Source organism: Megascapheus bottae, chromosome 11 (assembly GCF_031878675.1).
Source record: "Megascapheus bottae isolate mThoBot1 chromosome 11, mThoBot2.hap1, whole genome shotgun sequence".
NCBI classification, from domain to species: domain Eukaryota; kingdom Metazoa; phylum Chordata; class Mammalia; order Rodentia; family Geomyidae; genus Megascapheus; species Megascapheus bottae.
In genome coordinates this window covers 1,104,903-1,120,086 of record NC_143519.1, presented here as the reverse complement: position 1 = coordinate 1,120,086, position 15,184 = coordinate 1,104,903, and the positions used below count along the sequence as shown (strand labels likewise).

The following is a 15,184-nucleotide window of genomic DNA, read 5'->3' as shown; positions in this document are numbered from 1 at the left end:
GTGTCAGAGTTCCGGGGCTCCAAGACGAATGCTCAGGAACTGTGTAGTGTAAGCGCGTCACAAAGCCTGGCTTCGGCGTGGCCGGGGGTGCCCGCCACGCCCCGGTTCTGGGCCCTGAGAGCGCCCGCCGCTCCCGGGGTGGGTGGTGGTCTCAGCGGCTGGTCTTCCTGTTTCTGATCTCACAGACTGTCCACGGATATGCACGACTATGGTTTAATCATCGATGGGGCCGCGCTGTCCTTGATAATGAAGCCACGAGGAGACGGGAGCTCCAGCAACTACCGAGAGCTCTTCCTGGAGATCTGCCGGAATTGCAGCGCCGTTCTGTGCTGCCGCATGGCGCCGCTGCAGAAGGCCCAGGTCACAGCCCCGTCCCTGCTGGGGGTGGGGACCTAGCCCGTCAGGGGAGGCACGGCCTTTTGGAAAGGGGGCTGAAAAGCAATTTAAAAACTGGATTTCAGGGATGGGAGCTTGGCCTAGTGGTAGAGGGCCTGTCTGGCATGCATGAAGGCCTGGATTCAATTTCTCTGTATCACATACACAGAAAAAGATAGAAGTGGGACTGTGGCTCTGGTGGTAGGGCACTAGCTTTGAGAAGGCTCAAGGACAGTGCCCAGGCCCTGAGTTCAAGCCCCAAGACTGGCAAACAAGGTGGACCTTGGAGAATGGCACTGTTGAGGGGCTCACAAGTGGTGACCCTCAGGTGCCAGCGGGGAGACAATGCTGAGGACCTGTGCCACCGACAGGCGGCAGCGCCTCTGCCTTCAGAAGGCTAGGTGAGCGTAGCCTCGGTACACGCTGGTGTGCAGGACTTGTATGTCTCACCGTTGGACTCTAAACTGTGCCTGTCCACTCCGCTCCTGTGGGGAGCGTACCTGAAACGCCTCTGCAGTGCCTCCTGACGCACTGCGGGACGTGCAGGGAGCTGGGTGCTCCGGTGCCCTGAAGTCGGTGACGGCACACTGGTTCACCTGGACTTGCTCAAGGAAGGAATCCACAGCTGCGTGCCTGGTAGAACCTGATGGCCCGAGAGATGGGTCCCGGGATCCCCTCTTTCACGTGCGCCATCCACCTAGCACGTGTCCCCTCCCTGGGAGCTCTCATGGAGGATAAGCTGAGATGCTGTTGAGTGGCTTTGCCCCCTCCACATTCTTCTCCGGAGAAATGTCAGCTTGTTTGTTCAGGTGAACTTGGGCTTCAGGCTCTCGTGTGAACCAGGCTGACGCTCGCTCCCGTCTCTGGGCTGTGGGCTCTGCGCGGTTGTACGTGGACCCACATTGTGGGGACACGGATGAGGAAGCTCAGAGAAGTTGACCACACGCTTGGAAGTTGTTCGTTGCATTCAGTTGCTAGATTTGATGATTTTACACATGCCGGGTTGAGAGTTAAGGTCCCGCCAGGATTGCTTAGGTCAGCGTTGTTTTGCTTGTTCCTTTACCCTTGGGGAGCGCGTCACAGTACCGCGCCAGGGAACGCCAGCTGTCCCAAGCTGCTTGGCGCGGGAGAGTGAGGGCAGCTCCACAGCCCTTCCCCAGGCCGGGCGGATCGCAGTTGTCTCAGTAACTTCACTTTGCTTCATTTTGGTTTTTCTACCGACAGGATTTTGTCCTCTGTGAAAGAACTGAGTATCCTAAACTAGCACGTTTTTACTTTTTGTAGACTAACTTTACACGTTAGCTTTGCCTAGTTAACAGTTAACTCGTTCTTTTCAAGAAAGTGAAATTGAGGAAATAACTTCTGCGTGTATGTGTTTTCCAGATTGTTAAGCTGATCAAGTTTTCAAAGGAACACCCTATCACGTTGGCCATTGGCGACGGTGCGAATGACGTCAGCATGATTCTGGAGGCCCACGTGGGCATAGGTACGCCCACACCGTGGCCGCCGGCGGAGCGGGCTGGGTGGGCGCCCACCTGCAGCTAGAACGCGGGTGATGGGGACACGGAGGGAAGCCCCCTCCACTCCGCTCAGCCCCCCACCCCACCCTTGCAGGCGTCATTGGCAAGGAGGGCCGGCAGGCAGCCAGGAACAGTGACTACGCCGTGCCCAAGTTCAAGCACTTGAAGAAGATGCTCCTGGTCCACGGGCACTTCTACTACATCAGGATAGCCGAGCTCGTGCAGTACTTCTTCTATAAGGTAGGGAGGGCACCTTTTCTGCTCGCTGTCCGGGGGCCGCTGGTCAGGGCACAGCAGCTGCTCTGCCAGCAGGACACACGGAGTTTCCAGGTGGGCTTCTCACCCCTTTTACTGCCCGTCCTGAGTGTGGATGTCCAGGAGGGGCCATCTGTGGAACGCTGGAAGACGGCCTGGGCCTCCTCTAGCTGATCCGTCAGCGTCTTTCTGCTCAGGGTAGCACAGCAGTCAGAGTAGTCACACATTTTGGTCACCGCTGTGCTGAGAACTCCGGAAGCCCGTTGTGTTGCTCTGTAAGGCCCACCTCTGGACCCCCGTGAGAAGCAGGCTGGGCCCACTCAGGTGACGAGTCCCCGGACGGGCCAGTACCTCCCTGCGCTGACTAACACTCGTGACTTGCCTTTCAGAATGTCTGCTTCATTTTCCCTCAGTTTTTATATCAGTTCTTCTGTGGATTTTCACAGCAGGTGAGCCCCGTGTCTTAGTGGGAAGTTTGATCCTTCCTCGGGAGGCTGCCTCAGGGAGCAAGGCTTTGGGATGGGTGGGTGAAGGAGGTGGGCAGAGGTGTGGGGTGAGGCCTGGGGCTGGAGCAGCCAGGGCAGGAGATGGTGGTCGGAATTAACGGGCTTGGGGCTCTGAGCAAGTTTGCAGGAATAGAATTGGTGGATACACGTTGTCATCTTAACCCTCCCTGGTAGAGAGGGTGAAGCTTTGAGAACGGCCCTGGGCCTTTTGTGGCTGTAGAAAGAATGCTCTTGACTTGCATTTGTGCTTTACAAAGTGAAAAATACCATCATACGGACCACACCGCACCAGCACAACCGCGGAAGTGCCAGCGTGGTGTTCAGCTCGCTTTTCCTTCCTGCAGACTTTATACGATACCGCGTATCTGACTCTCTACAACATCAGCTTCACTTCCCTGCCCATTCTTCTGTACAGCCTCATGGAGCAGCACGTCAGCATGGATGTGCTCAAGAGGGACCCAACCCTGTACAGGTGTGCAGCCTTCACCTCCTCAGACGGCCCCGGTCACGTCTCCACCCACCTTGGCCTCCCTGCCTTACCCCACTGCCACATAGGTGTCCTTGACATTTAAGGAACTAGAAGCTGTCCACTGCTTGAGACACAGCCAAGGTGTTGCCACAGCCTAAGACAGGGTGGGGTGTGTGGCAGGCCCAGTTCTCTCAGGAGACAGGCTGTGCGCGTCTGGTAACGACATCACGGTGGTGTCAGTGGAGAGCGTGCCTCGAGGCTCGTCTCAGCAGTGCCTACCTACCTTTTGGGGCCAGAGGACATGGACATTTTGGCACCAGGCCCGCATGCTGCCATGCAGGGACGGTTGCCACAGAGGCGGCGGTGGCCTGCCTGGTCACCAGGGTTCCCATCCCTCCCCACACAGGGACATCGCCAAGAACGCACTGCTCCGCTGGCGAGTGTTCGTTTACTGGACGTTCCTGGGCGTGTTTGACGCGCTGGTGTTTTTCTTTGGTGCTTATTTCATGTTTGAAAACACTCCCGTGACCAGCAACGGACAGGTCAGTACTGCGCTTGCTCCCGTTGCCTTGTCTGTGTAGATGTAAGCCCTACCCTCACCGTCGTTTTGTGGGAACACAGCTCAGCTGGGGTGGGGTGGCCCGTGTCGGCAGGAGGTGTTGCAGCAGCAGCTGCTGCAGCTCCGGGATGAGCCCGGGCTCTGCCAGGCTCTTGGGAAACTTCACCCTCCCTCCCTAGCCAGGGACGGTTCCGTTCAGGCCTGGCCCTCGGGACTGCGCCTGCGCGCCTCCTCGGCCACGAGGAGATCCATAGCTTCTAGTGAATGCTCAGGGCTGGTTGCTTGCGTACTTTCTGGGGTTTGTTTTATTTGTATCTCGCTTTTTTCTTTTTGCCACTTGCCTCACTTCCACCTCAGATAGTGACCACCAACACACACATGGTAAGACAATCTGGGTTTGTCCTCTTTGTGTCTTTTGCAGTGCATTACAAATAAAATATTTCTCGAAAATATTTTCCAACGTGACTCCTTCTGTGTGTTTTGTGGGTAGAGAGGCTGTTACCCGCTCCTGCCTCCTCTGGTCAGAGCCGCTCCTGACCGCCTCCCTCAGTGGGGGTGGGGAGGGTCCTGTCCTGGGTCTGTGTCAGTGCTTTGATGCTGCAGTGGAGGCTGTGTTCAGTGCCTCCATTTGCCGTTGTGAATGGGGAGGCAGGTGGCCTGTTCGGGACCTTGCTTTGGTGACTGTCTTTGCTGGCCAGGGTAGCCACGCGGCATCAGGCCAGGCAGTTCTTACCAAGCTGATGTGCAGGTAGATTCTGCTCTGGGCATCGGAGGAAATCCCTCTCGGCCACCACTTCAGGGTGGCAAAGGAAACAGAAATGCTTGACAGTTCTCGTCTCTCCCTCACCTCTGCTCCCCACCTTTGTCTCCCTGTGTCCACCCCTAGGCTACCGGAGCAAAACCTCAGACCTGGATGCATGTCCTGACAGTGTGCTCTCCCCTTGTTTCTCATCACGCAAAGGCGCTGCTATCTTTCACTGTTATTTAATCCATGTTGGCTATATCGGTGCTAAGACTTTAAAACTTCACTTCTAAAAATGGGTGCTTTTGTGTCGTTGATCCTCTGTCTCAGCTTCTGAGTGCCACCAGGCACAGAATTGGGTAGAGCTACCTGTGGTTCTTATGGATTTGTCCCAGCGCAGGCTGTAGGTAAGCATCGTCTGCTCTCACGTGCTGAGCGCGGTCCCTGCCGTGTAGAGGCCGCTGCCTGAGCAGGTGAGAAGCAAGACTGCGAGCTCAAGTGATAGGCGAGGTAGGCTCAGGACCCAGGCCCTGCGGCAGGCACTCCCAGCTCCAGAACGGTGGGCAGAGGGCCCCGCAGGGCCCCTCCATCTTCTCACACCGGCGTGGGTGCAGTGCGTGCAGAATTCCACAGGGTGGCAGAGTTGCCCCTTCCCTCTGCCACCTGCATCTGCCAGGCCTCTGTAGGCCACACAGCTTCTGAAGGCTCCTGGGTGGATGCTGCTTGGGTGGATGTGGCCTGCCACGTCCCCACCTGTCCATGACTGTCTTAAGCCTTCGTAGACAGGTCCTGAAATGAGGCGAGGTCCAAGTCCCAGGCACAGGTGCATGGCCAGATTCGCGGCCGTGAAAGCCCTGCAGTGGTGGACTGCAGTGCCCCGTGCATGCTGGCCTGCACTGGTGGAGGCCTGGAATGCAGCACAGACATCTCTCTCCTTACATGATTGCTCTGTGGGGTCTCAGGGTCAGGAACAGGACAGGATGCTCTGAGCAGGCCCGGGAGCTGGGACCAGACCTGGCCCAGAGCCACCCTCGCAGGTCACCGGGAGGGCACTGGAGGAATTGGGAGGGCCAAGGCCACTCTGTGGCCAGTGGATGTCCCTGGTTCTAACTCACTCAAGAGTCGTGATGCCCGCGGCGCCCCAGGCCTCTGGGTGCCCCTCTCCCTGGGGAAATGAGTGTGTCTCGGGTGGCAAGTGTTGACCTAACCTCCTAAGCTAAGAACGGTGTCTCGGGCAGGTTTGTCCGGCGGTCGGTAGTGTCTTAGGTTGGCCCGGTCCTCAGTCTCAGCATGGCGACGTGAGCTCAGCGTTTGCTGCCAGCCCCGGTTACTTTTTGCATACTCTGTTTATGAGTGCTAGGGGAGAGCTACTGGTTTGTAAGGGCCTAGTTGTGTGTCGACAGAGCGATCACGTGTGACATTGAGGGAGCAGGGGAATTACCAACGTGACTTTGGAAGACATTAAATGCCGTGGCGATTTCGTTCTGAGGCCCAGAGGCAGTGGCTGCCCTTTTCCTGCTGAGCAGAGGTGTGCCTGGATGGTACCCAGGTGGGTCGGCATTGTCAGTCAGGGGTGGGGGACCACAGCCAATTGACGGGTCCCCGCAGTGTGTGAAGGCTTCACGGCTGTGATCCTGTCTCTTGTGAAATGCTTTTTTTTTTTGGTCAGTTGTGGGACTTGAACTCAGGGCCTGTGCACTGTCCCTGGGCTCTTCAGCTCAAGGCTACCACTCTACCAAGTTGACAGCCACAGCCCCACTTCCAGTTTTCTAATTGGAGATAAGAGTCTCGCAGACTTCAGTGCCCAGGCTGGCTCTGAACCGTGATCCTCAGATCTCAGCCTCCTGAGTAGTTAGGATGACAGGCGTGAGCCACCAGCCCCCAACGCTTGTGAAATACTTGTGCCAAAAAATTAAATGGATTGTGGTTCTAGGATTTCTTGGGACAGAAATGTCTCATGAAAATGCTTCTCAGAGGGAATGGTTAGTCAGAGTGGTGGAGGCAGGGCTGGTGGAGAGATGATTCCCAGAGACGTACATGACCGGCTAAGGTGGCTGCTGCACCATCCGTGGAGGTGTGAGTTAGTTGACTGTCAGAAAAATGTCTTCACAGTGGGAAAAGCCTAAAGAATTCACAGACCTTTTCATTTGAGGGTGGGGACCCTCGTGTCCCTGACCACTCTGAGAAGGGGACTCAGTCCCTCTCCTCTCCTCAGATCCTGATGGAATCATAGCCAAAGCAAAGTGAGCTTGGAGTAGGGGGTGTCCTGGGAGACGCCCCCCAGGGAGGGCTGTGGGCACAGAACGAGCGGATGGCTGTGTTCTGGCTTCCGTGCTGGAGGTGACTGTGCCTCCCTGCTGTCTGCCCGGAGGTGGGCTCTAGTGGTACATGTTTCCTGGACTTGTGGCTGAATGCACCGCAAGTCTTTGCCACTCACCACACCTCATGAGACTTGGCAGGAGCTGAGAGCCCATTTCCTGCATCTCAGGCAAGCATAGCCCCCAAGACTCCTGTGTGCACATAGCGTGTGATGCCATTCCCTGAGACTTCTGTGCTCCATGGCCACAGAGTTCCTGTGTCTCATTTCCTTAGAGACTGTCTCGTGTGGGGACAGCCTGCAGTACAGTTTGGACACCTAGTTTCCATTTACTCAAGCCCACGACTACTCACTCTCAACCTTATAAAAGTCCCCGCCCAACGTTGAACTTAGAGGGGAGAGCACCAGGATTTGAACTCAAGCTTGCAAAGCGGCGCTCTTCCGCTGAGCCACACATCCAGCCCTTTCGTGTGCAGCCACTAGTTTTGAAGGAGGATCTTGCTTTTTGCCCCAAATGGCGCATAAACTTCGGTCTTTAGTTTAATGGCAGGCACACGCCACCACTTAGCTCCATGGTGGGCCTCGGCCCCCTGGATGCGGCAGCGTGCTCTCCTTGGTGCCCTCGGGGTCCCAGGTGGGGCAGTCAGAAATGTCCCCAGACATGGCTGGGCATCCTAGAGCTGCCATCTGGCTGAGAAGCTCTGCACATGGAGACCTACATGCTTTGTGGGCTCCATGTTCCCACAGCCCCCATTGCAGGCCAGCCGGAGCCTTGAGAAGCCCGTGTTAGCACTCTCCCGCGTGGAAGGTCCCCTCTCCCCTGCGCTGGGTGTCCACAGACTGTCCGTCACCATTACTGGGCTGTGGGCTCTGGTGATCGCGTAAGGCTTTCATTTACGATAACAATAGGAAAGCCATTCGTGTCTTTTTTTTTTTTGAATCTTCGTCATCTTTGAAGGACTTAGCTTCTTTTACGAAGAAGTACTCGGGACTCTGGGAGCTGCAGTGTGTGGACCAAGCTTCAAGCAGCTGCTTAGGGAGCGTTGTGGGTTGCAGTCTTACACTCTGTGTGTGGGAAACGTGTCGCCATGACCCCTGCCATCTCCCTTTCTGGTGGGCTTGGCTGGGTGTCAGTGGCTCGGTCCCACCTGTCTGCTGAGGCTTTGTCTTGCTGCTTTCCCGGAGAGCGCACCCCGACGCCGTCTCCTGTGTCTTCTGTGTGTCACGGCACTTAGGAACTTGTTCTTGAGAGACAGAGGCACCATGTGCAGGGAGTGGGGCGAGTGTCCCCTACAGAACAACACCGAGTAGGGGTTCCCCAGTTTGTCCTGAGTCCTTCCCTAGCTCTGCGAGTTAGAGGCAAGAGCCAGAGCCATGCTCCAGCAGAGGCCCTTTGCCCTGTGCAGACACTGGAGCCAGCATCAGCGCCCGTGGGAAGTCTGCGTGGGCTGTGCCACTGAGCTGACGAGGGTCGCCCCAGCTCCGTCCCCTCGCACATGACAGGAAGCTGGAGCCTGGACTCTTGGGGCGGATGTGCGGGAGGACAGAGCAGGTCAGCCCCCGCTCACCGGCCGCTTTCCCCGCAGATGTTTGGGAACTGGACCTTCGGGACGCTGGTGTTTACGGTGATGGTGCTGACCGTCACGCTGAAGGTGAGTGGCCGCCCCCCGAGGTGCCTTGGCCTCCACAGGAGCGGGGCGCACCGCCCAGGTGAGGGGAGCGCTGCGTCTCCTCCGGAAGTGAGGCGGAGGAAAGCCGGTGGGACAGCACTCGCCTTCTGGTTTGTTTAAATGAGAAAGTACCTTTTTGTTTCAGCAGTAGAGCTGAAATTCCAGCCCTGTTTAAAGTCGAGTCAGACATTGTGAGGACCAGCAGACCTCCCAAGTTCTCGTGGCTACTGTCGTGGCCTCTGGTGGCAGTGTATCACGTGGCGTTCACCGCCGGGCTCGCGGCCTCGCCCAGGCCCTGACGCTTGGTCTGCATTGCCCTAGGACGTTCTGTGTAGAGCGGTGCTGAATTTGGGTTCTGGTTTTCCATCTCTCCCATGTCTCTCAGCAAGCTTGGATGTCCAGACAGGGCCCGTTAACAGCCTCTCCTCTCCCTCCAGCTGGCACTGGACACGCACTACTGGACCTGGATAAACCACTTGGTCATCTGGGGCTCGCTGCTCTTCTACATCGTCTTCTCCCTGCTCTGGGGCGGGATCATCTGGTGAGAAGCGGCGGCTGTCGGGTGATGACGCACTGCCTGCCGCCTTTCAGACTCTGGGGTTGGAGGACCTTTCCTCCTCAGCCTCTGGCCCTGCGGGGCTGGAGACCCCTGCCTCCAGGCTGGCTGGGCGACTTCCTCCCCCTCTGCTCCCAGGCCCCGTGTTAGGACAAGGAAGGTCCTGAGGGGTTCACAGTGGGAAGGCGGCGTGGGAGTGAGTTCCCTGCAGGAGCTGCTGAGGGGACCCATCCCTCCGCCAGCTCTGACCGGCCTGCCCCTGGTGTAGGCCTTTCCTTAGCTACCAAAGGATGTACTACGTGTTCCTGCACATGCTCTCCAGCGGGCCTGCCTGGCTGGCCGTCGTCCTGCTCATCACCGTCGGTCTCCTCCCAGATGTTCTCAAGAAGGTCCTGTGCAGGCAGCTGTGGCCCACAGCCACGGAGAAAACCCAGGTAAGAGGCCGGCCCGGTGGCCGGTGGCCGGCTCGCCTCACCCAGCTACGCCTGAGCCGCAGGGCCAGCGAGAGGGGCGTGGGAGGGTGGTCCACAGCCCAATCACTCACGTCCTGCAGACCTAATGATGCATGAGCTGATACAAGAAAAAGAATCAGAGACGCAGGGTGAATGCAGAAATTCAAAAGAGTAATCATGCTTTTGAAGATGAAATCCTCTTGTCTTCAGGGTGGGGCCTCGGGGCGGCCGCTTGTCTTACACCCTCCACCACGGCCGTGAGCTGGGGGAGAGCCTCGTAGCTGGCTATGGGGCAGGGCCTGCCCGGGACTCTGCCTGTGGGAGGGTGGCAGGGCTCTCAGGGTCAGTCCCCAGGTGGTCTGATCTTCCATGAGGTGGAGCCCCAGGGCTGAGTTTTGTGCCCATGGAGGACGGGGAGGGGCGGGCAGGGCCTGCAGCAGTCCCCAAGGGCAGAAGCAGCCACACCCAGCCATGGCCCACGGCACCTGACGTAGATGCCAGGTCTCCAGTTCACAGGCGATGCCATGTAGGGGTGGAAAACAGGCGGCCCTGCCCCGGGGCTGGCACCCCCCGCCCCCCGCCTGCCCCAGGAGGGCTTGCATGTGCTCCCAGACCGCAGGGCCCCAGTGTTGAGACCAGTGCTGTCTGCCCAGTCTCCAGCCTTTATGCCGTAGAGCAGGCAGCCATGGGCCACTTGTCCTGAGTTTACCCTGGGCCTGCCACAGCCCCACTGTGTGTGAGGCTTCTGCGCGGGTGTCCTGAGGGGGTCTGGGGTGCTGGCAAGGACCTTTCTGTCCCCTTGACTGGAGCCCGTGAGAGGCGGCAGCTCACAAGGCATAAAGCCAGGAGGGAGCCGGCGGCCTGGAGCTGGGGCCCTGGGTGGGTCTGTCTGCTCGGGACAGTGGCTTGACTGCACTAGGAAATGTTTGCCTGTAACCAACTCACCTCTCTTGTCTCTTTCCCCTCTTTATTCTCCATGCCTTGCCTAAATAACCACTACTTGTTCAATCGCTCCCCGGCCCGCAGGCCAGGCACCGGTGCCGTTCGGTTGAGCAGCCCACCGTCTTTATGCTTTCCCAGACCACCAGTGGTCTCAGTTTCTGACCAACAGGTGACCTTTTCTGCCTTTTCCTCTGCTAGGGGCCACAGGTCACGGGGAGGACATAGAGCAAGGCCCAGGGTGCCCAGGCCGTGTCCCCGCGGGGACGCTGTGCGCAGCTCTCACACCGGCTGGGACCACGCCTGGTCCAGAAGCCGCCTGGCGTCCCCCAGCTTTGCTGGGACTCACAAGTCAGGCCGGGCCCAGCCTACACAGTCTCTCCTGCCCGAGCGAGGTGGCCTCAGTGGGCCCTTCTCTGCCCGACCTGGGGTCTGTAGCAAGGCTGCTCCCCACGCTGCTGTGAGTTCCTTCTGTGGGGGACCTGAAGAAGAGCAGTAGGGAGCAGTCTGCTCAAGGACCCGCAGAGCACTGTGGGCCGAGCCACACCCACTGTGAACACACACACACAGAGTCCCTTTCCACCAAGTCTTGGAAGGTTTTCAGTGGACACCACAGCCGGGACAGGGGCTGGCAGCGTCCGGAGGCGGCACTGGCCACTCCGAGGTTAGCCCGTCTGCACAGGCGTGGCTCCCAGAGCCGCCCGGCGTGTCTGCATCTCTGCCCCTGCTCTGCACTGGAGGCAGGACGTCCTAACGCAGAAACCCATGTTTCCCCTGTCAGAGTCACCAGAGGACCCCCCCAGCCATTCCATTTTTAGATTAATACGAGTTTCCGTCACGTCAGCCCACTGGTGGATGCAGTGAAGAACGTGGCGAGCTCTGCCTGCTGGGAGCCCGGCTGCACGAGCTCCAGGCACACACCACAGGCCGATGCCAGCCGTGCCAGTCTGCAAAACTTTGGAGGAATAAACAGCGTCAAGCCCCTGGTTTTTTTTTTTGGGGGGGGGGGCCTGTAGCCTGTTCCTGCCTGAAGGCACCGCGTCACCACACGGGCACACTGCACATGGGGCCAGCACCCGCCTCCCTGTCTGTCCCCAGTGGCTCCTGCAGCCCGTCTGCGGCCAGCCCCTCCTCACTGGACACTCCCCAGTCCAGACCTACCTCGTGCCATCCCTACCTGTACCTCTTCTGTTCTGCAACTCCAGCCTGTGCCTCTTCTGCTCCTAAAGCTCCCCTGCTCCGGTTCCCTGAGGACTGGGAACCTGTGTTCAGAGGCTGCCCAGGCCCCAGCCCCTGACCTGCCATGAGGCAGCCTGCCATGAGGTGGTGGGTCTGGGCCAGGATGCCCTATCGGTAGGGCAGGATATACAGAAGCCGGAAGCAGCCTCTAGATTCCGAAAGTGTGTGCTGGGGTTGGAGCTTTAGCTAGCGGTTCTCTAGCTGCCACTTCCGCTATTTGAGCCCCACCGCCCGCTCTGCTCCTGGTGGAAGCTTGGGGTGCCTTAGCCAGGAAGCCACGTCTGCCGGCAGCCATACGCCGACACTGTAAGCAAGACAAGAGCGTGGAAACGGTGCAGATTGGTGTGGATGGTCAGGGCCATAGGTGTGCAGCAGCCAGGGCACCAGAGCACCCCCACCCCCCACCCCCAGCCCGGGTCTCAGTGTCTCTCCTCGCCTTGCAGAGGCGTGCACAGCTCAGAGCGCCGGGCGATGCCACGCCGAACAGCGATGGGCCCCTGCTGAAGAAGCTCTTAGTGCGGCCGAGGCATGCGTAGCCCAACTCTAGGTAACGAGGCCGCTGCCCCCGCACGGCCAGTGTGCGGTGACCCCCAGACTGTCCGTTCTTCCTCCAGAGTTTTGCTGTGTCGTGCCTTTTTTAATCACAGAGGTTCAGGATGGACACACAACACACACATACACACCCATACACACACTTTGTGGCCCAGGTAAGTGACACACCTGAGAGCATCTTGTGTAGGAAGCCTGGCACCTCTCGTGGGACCGCAGGGAGTGCAGACAGTGTCCTGTGGCTGTGGAAGCCGGCTGTGATCGCAGGGCCGCCAGGGTCGGGCGGCGGTAGGCTGAGGCAGGCCGCCCAGCATGGCGTGTTCCAGGGCCAGTCCGTCTTCTCTGAACACACTGGTGTTTACGAAGGGAGGCCCTGTGCTCTGCCCATCTGAGAGGTCCCCGGGTGCTGGCGTCGGGTAGAGGCCCCGGGGGTGGGGTGGCTGGGTGGACTGACTGGGGGAGGCTCCTGGCCCACCATGTCTTGTTCTCTCGGCAGAATGTGCAGTTCCGGAACCGCAGCTCAGAACTCACCCCTCTCACCTCTTTGCAAAGCCATGGCTCTCAGAGCCCTGGGCCCCTCGTTGCCCCGCCTGGCACTTACCCCGGGCACATGACCTGTGTGCTCTGGAGGAGCGAGGGGTACTCTGCGCTCCTGCCCCCTGCAGGCCCGGCGTGAGGCTCGGCTGCTGGGGACCTGGCCTGCAGACCCGCAGCATGGCCCGGCCCCTAGGAACGGTGCTCAGGAGCGTCCCCCCGTCCCTCTGCAGCCCAAGGGCTGGAGTGCTGGCTGCTGGCTGGCCCCCGGCACTGCCGCCCAACAGTGGGCCGGGCCTGGCAGGCCTGCATCCTGCTGGACCGGGAAGGGGGCATTCTGCCAGTTCCTGTCTGTGCCTGCAGTGCGAGGCTGGCTGGCTCCTGTCACTGTCACTGTCTGCTGTCCCCTGAAGAACTGCCCACTCACTTGTGGTCGTGTGGGTCCAGTGTACGTCCTGCCACTCGTGGCCTGCACTCGTGTCCGCACTGGGCATCCCCTCGAGACTGCGCTGCCCGTCTGGGAAGTAGCCCACAATATAGCCTCGGGCAGCTCAGGCCACCGCCCGCCCGCGTCCAGCTGTGTCCGAGCAGCTGCTTGGCTTCTGCCCCCCTCACTGGCTGCTCTGGAGATGGATTGTCCCGGGGACAGGCTGCCCCACTGGACGGCTCCCTCGACGCGCGGCAGCAGCCGTCCACCCCTCCGTGGGTGACAGGTTCAGTTTGCCCAGCTGGAGAATGGGATGATGGAGAAGTGGCAGACCTGCCCTCGCTCCTGCCCGCCAGGCCCCCCCTGAAGATTCCGCCCAGGGCTTTCTCCGAAGGCCGGGTGCTCGCATGCCGCTGGACTGCAACGTTCCTTCCAACGCTGTGATCTCTACCTGTAGAAGAATATGCATTTCGCCTTAATGTTCTTAACTGGGGAGAAGACTTCGGCGAGTCCATGCTCCAGGCCTGCGTCAGAAGGCCTCAGGGCAGCCACAGCCAGCCACGTCCGCCACTGGGATGAGCTGGGGGTCAGGCGCTGCCTCGGCTGGAGCAGAGGACGTCACCACAGATGGTTCTTGTGCTTGAGCTTGGCCCGGGGGGGGGGGGGGAGGCAGGAGCTGGGAGGGCAGCAGGAGCGAGGGCACCAAACCAAAGATGAGGGTCTCAAGAGGCAGCTCCTCCCCTCCCCCCCAATCTCCCAGTCACTGGCCTCTGCACCTGAGGCAGGCCACCCCCCCATACTCCACCCCCCCACAGACACACCCTGCCCGCCGGCCTCTGTGCAGGGCAGGTGGGCAGGCCACGCCCGTGCTGGGCCACCCACCCAGCGCACAGGGTGTGCGCATTTCTACAGCCCTTTTTAAGAACTCAGTAACCCGGGGTGGGGGTGCAGAGTCTCTGCTTAGTTCACAAATGATTTGTAAGGTATTTTTTTAGGACTCTTAAAATTGCCTTTGCACTGAAATATTTTCATAGCTGTTTCTATTTCTTATTTGTTAATGTATCTCCTGATTTTTAAAGCGTGTTTTTAAAGCTTTCATTTATTACGTTTATGAAAGTCTGGCCACTTTATGTTTAAATTCTGAAGAGAGTTTTGACTGTTTCAGTATCTGAAGCATGATATTTGAAATGTGGCTTTTCTCCGCGTGGGTTTCTCAGAGTTTCTGGGGCAAAAGTCAGCTGTGCACCTCAAGAGCACAATGATTTCCTCTGACTTCTTTTAAACCACAGTCCTCCGTCAGTTTTGTTTGTTTGTTTGTTTTAATTTCCATCAGCCTTAAAAATAGAAGAGGCTTGCTGGAGGGTTGGCGTCTGTGTGGGGTTGGTTCCCTCGCAGCCGGAGCTCGGCTCTCAGCGTGGAGGCTCCAAACCTCTGCGGGCCCCAGGGTGTCTTCTGGGGAAAGTATCCCAGGAGTGTGCCTCTGTCACTAAACAGGGGCACAGTGACACTTGAGATAGGATTTGTGACAGCTTCCCACCTCCAGTGGCCGGGTTAATGGCCACTGCCCACCTCAGGGCACAGCCTTTCCACTCGGAAGCCGAGTCTGCGTTTGAAGGTTTTGTTTGTGTTGCCCATGTGTGTGCCTGACTTACCCTTGCAGCAGTCCTAGTTCTCAGCCCACCCCTGTGGTCGAGGCCCCCCTCACAGCCAGGCAGGCGTGCCAGCCTGCACACGGACAGTCAGGGGTGCCCACAGCCCCGCCTGCACACCCGGCTCCTCCCCGCGACGCCCAGGCCTCCAGGAGGTGCCACTTCCCAGCGACATCCTCCCTCACCCGCCCAAGGCCGCGCACGGCTCCCCACCACAGCCCAGCTAGCCATGGGCACCCTTGTCTGCGGGTCCCAGCCACCATTCCTGAACACGAGCAGAGCTCGGGGCCGCTGCCAGGCAGGCCTGGCAGAGGCTGGAGCGGGCGGGCTCCGTCACGGCCGTCCGCGTCACCGAGGGTCGCTCGCACGCTGTGTTCACACTGACTGGTGCTGAACTCACAACCACTTTTATTTTATTTCAACTTA

At 59.0% G+C, this 15,184-nt stretch overlaps 1 protein-coding gene across 4 annotated transcripts in view; it reads left to right on the top strand.

The window, feature by feature from the left end:
• The window catches only part of Atp11a (ATPase phospholipid transporting 11A), a 74,277-nt gene extending 61,381 nt beyond the window's left edge, over positions 1 to 12,896 (top strand). For 2 of the 4 annotated variants that reach the window (XM_090341868.1, XM_090341865.1), the window contains 10 exons: positions 186 to 360; positions 1,759 to 1,861; positions 1,990 to 2,135; positions 2,540 to 2,599; positions 3,001 to 3,128; positions 3,532 to 3,667; positions 8,330 to 8,395; positions 8,851 to 8,954; positions 9,238 to 9,403; positions 12,645 to 12,896. In XM_090341868.1, the coding sequence (XP_090197994.1) occupies positions 186 to 360; positions 1,759 to 1,861; positions 1,990 to 2,135; positions 2,540 to 2,599; positions 3,001 to 3,128; positions 3,532 to 3,667; positions 8,330 to 8,395; positions 8,851 to 8,954; positions 9,238 to 9,403; positions 12,645 to 12,824 (1,264 nt within the window). In that variant the 3' untranslated portion in view covers positions 12,825 to 12,896. Of the gene's footprint in view, positions 1 to 185; positions 361 to 1,758; positions 1,862 to 1,989; positions 2,136 to 2,539; positions 2,600 to 3,000; positions 3,129 to 3,531; positions 3,668 to 8,329; positions 8,396 to 8,850; positions 8,955 to 9,237; positions 9,404 to 10,447; positions 10,533 to 12,042; positions 12,147 to 12,644 lie in introns of all 4 variants that reach the window. The other 2 variants (XM_090341866.1, XM_090341867.1) reach the window with 2 other exon arrangements.
• The last annotated feature ends 2,288 nt before the right edge of the window (positions 12,897 to 15,184 follow it).